The sequence below is a fragment of the Bison bison genome, unplaced genomic scaffold (assembly GCF_000754665.1).
Source record: "Bison bison bison isolate TAMUID 2011002044 unplaced genomic scaffold, Bison_UMD1.0 scf7180017864461, whole genome shotgun sequence".
Taxonomy (NCBI): domain Eukaryota; kingdom Metazoa; phylum Chordata; class Mammalia; order Artiodactyla; family Bovidae; genus Bison; species Bison bison.
This window is the reverse complement of record NW_011495023.1, coordinates 9,220,915-9,223,020: the sequence shown is the minus strand read 5'-3', so window position 1 is coordinate 9,223,020 and position 2,106 is coordinate 9,220,915. Positions and strand designations below refer to the sequence as shown.

At 66.4% G+C, this 2,106-nt stretch overlaps 1 protein-coding gene across 1 annotated transcript in view; it reads left to right on the top strand.

The window, feature by feature from the left end:
• The first annotated feature begins 1,685 nt into the window (after positions 1–1,685).
• The window catches only part of FZD8 (frizzled class receptor 8), a 3,110-nt gene continuing 2,689 nt past the window's right edge, over positions 1,686–2,106 (top strand). The window contains exon 1 of the mRNA XM_010860067.1: positions 1,686–2,099. Within this exon, the coding sequence (XP_010858369.1) occupies positions 1,781–2,099 (319 nt within the window). The 5' untranslated portion in view covers positions 1,686–1,780. The remainder of the gene's footprint in view (positions 2,100–2,106) is intronic.

The following is a 2,106-nucleotide window of genomic DNA, read 5'->3' as shown; positions in this document are numbered from 1 at the left end:
TGGCCGCGTCCCCAGCCGCTCGGCCCCGGGAACACCGCGGAGACGTGTCCGCGCGTCCGCGCCAGAGCCCGGCGCCGCCTCCCACCGGGAGGAGGAGGCTCTGGCAAAAACATGTCAACTTTGGAGAGACGCACATACGTTCCAAAAGCGCGAGGCTAAGAGGGAGAATCCAGCCAGAGTTTCCAGTCTGTCCTATAAGTTTTTCTTTCTCCCTTTCTAATTTTCTTTTTTAAAGAAGAAAGGGAATTATATCTCTTAAGGGAGCGCTTTATATATGTCCGGATGCTTTATATATCTTATCTAGCCTAATTAGCAGAACCCCCTTTGAGATCTGAACCCCACTCTCCAGGTAAGGAAACTGACGCTGCCTCACGTCCCTCAGCTGAGGCAGGAGGAGACCCCTTTCTTCCCGCCCGCCCGGGTGCCCACGCCTCTCGTGCCCGCGCCTTTCGGCTCCCGGGTATCTCCTCCCCGGCTGCCCCCTGTCCAGCCCCACCATCTAGAATGAACTGCAGTCATTCCACTCCTTCCACATCGCCAAGCCTCCAAGACCATCGTTCTGACAATCCCAAGAAGGGCACCGCTTCCCCGTTCCCCCGCAAAGCCCCCGCGCACGCGCCAGCTGGCTGAGGGGCGAGGGGTCCCCTCGCCAGCAGGTTGCCAACATTCGGGGAGCATAGGAAGTAGGGGCTTGACTAGTTCGAAACTGGCCTCTGAAAGCGCGCACTGCATAAAGAATCCCCCAGTTCCCAAGAGCAGACTCGGGGTGAAGGAACCCCGACCTCAGCCCCACAGAGCGCAGCGGGGACGATCGTGGCAAAACCCGTCTCTGCGGTCAACCCCAAGGTTATCCAAACTCCAGCCGCAGACAGCTCGCTCTGCCGTGGGGACAGCCGGGTCCGCCCCAGGAAGGCGGGGCCTGGGGAGCGCGCAGACTCCGCCCCGAGCCCGGGATTGGCGCGCCGGCCGCGGGCGGAGACCGAGTCCGCGCCGTATAAATATTCATGAGCCGGCCGGGGCGTAGCGGGGCCGGAGCGGGAAGTTGGCGAGGGACACTGCTCCCGCCGAGGAGGTGGCGGCGGCGGCGGCGGTGGCGGCGGTGGCGGGGCGCGGGCGCGCCGCTCAGGTGTCTGCTCCGCCTTCCGGCCTGGATTTGCCTCCGTGAGTTCAGCGAGAAGGGGACCATCGACCCCTCGCCCCAGTGCCGGCCGGAGCGCGACTTCCACCGGAGGCGGGGCCCGTCATCCCGGCTGCTGACCGACGGACGGACGCCGGGGACTGAGGGCCGTGGCCTCCGTGGAGGCGGGCCCCTAACCCCGGCAGCAGCCGCGCGGCCTTGGGGGCGAGCATGAGCCCTGGGACGCCGAAAGGGGGCTGCAGGGGCTGACCCGGCTCAGAGCGGCCTGGCCCAGCCATCTTGACTGCGCACCGCGGCCCGAGAAGAAACTTGCTGCGCCGCCGCCCTCAGTGCCCGGCAGAGTCACCGGCGCGCGCGGAGAAAGCGACCGAGGGAGGGAGAGATGAGCTGGGGGCCGGCCACTCTGTCCCGCGAGGGCTGAGCCCGGCGGGAGTGAGCGGGGCAGACCCTGGGACCACGGTGCCCTTCGGCGGCCACCCTCGTCTCCCGCAGCTCCGAGAGGACGCATCCCGAGAAGGGACTAGGCTATTGGCAGAACCCCTCCCGAGAGAGGCAGGAGAGAGCCCGGCGCTCTCGCAGGAGCCCCTGGCGCCCCTCCGCGCGCCGCCCGGAGGGCGAAGGCGTGGGGCCGAGGCGCGCAGCATGGAGTGGGGTTACCTGTTGGAAGTGACCTCTTTGCTGGCCGCCCTGGCGCTGCTGCAGCGCTCGAGCGGTGCGGCGGCCGCCTCAGCCAAGGAACTGGCGTGCCAGGAGATCACCGTGCCGCTGTGCAAGGGCATCGGCTACAACTACACCTATATGCCCAACCAGTTCAACCACGACACGCAGGACGAGGCGGGCCTGGAGGTGCACCAGTTCTGGCCGCTGGTGGAGATCCAGTGCTCGCCCGACCTCAAGTTCTTCCTGTGCAGCATGTACACGCCCATCTGCCTAGAGGACTACAAGAAGCCCCTGCCTCCCTGCCGCTC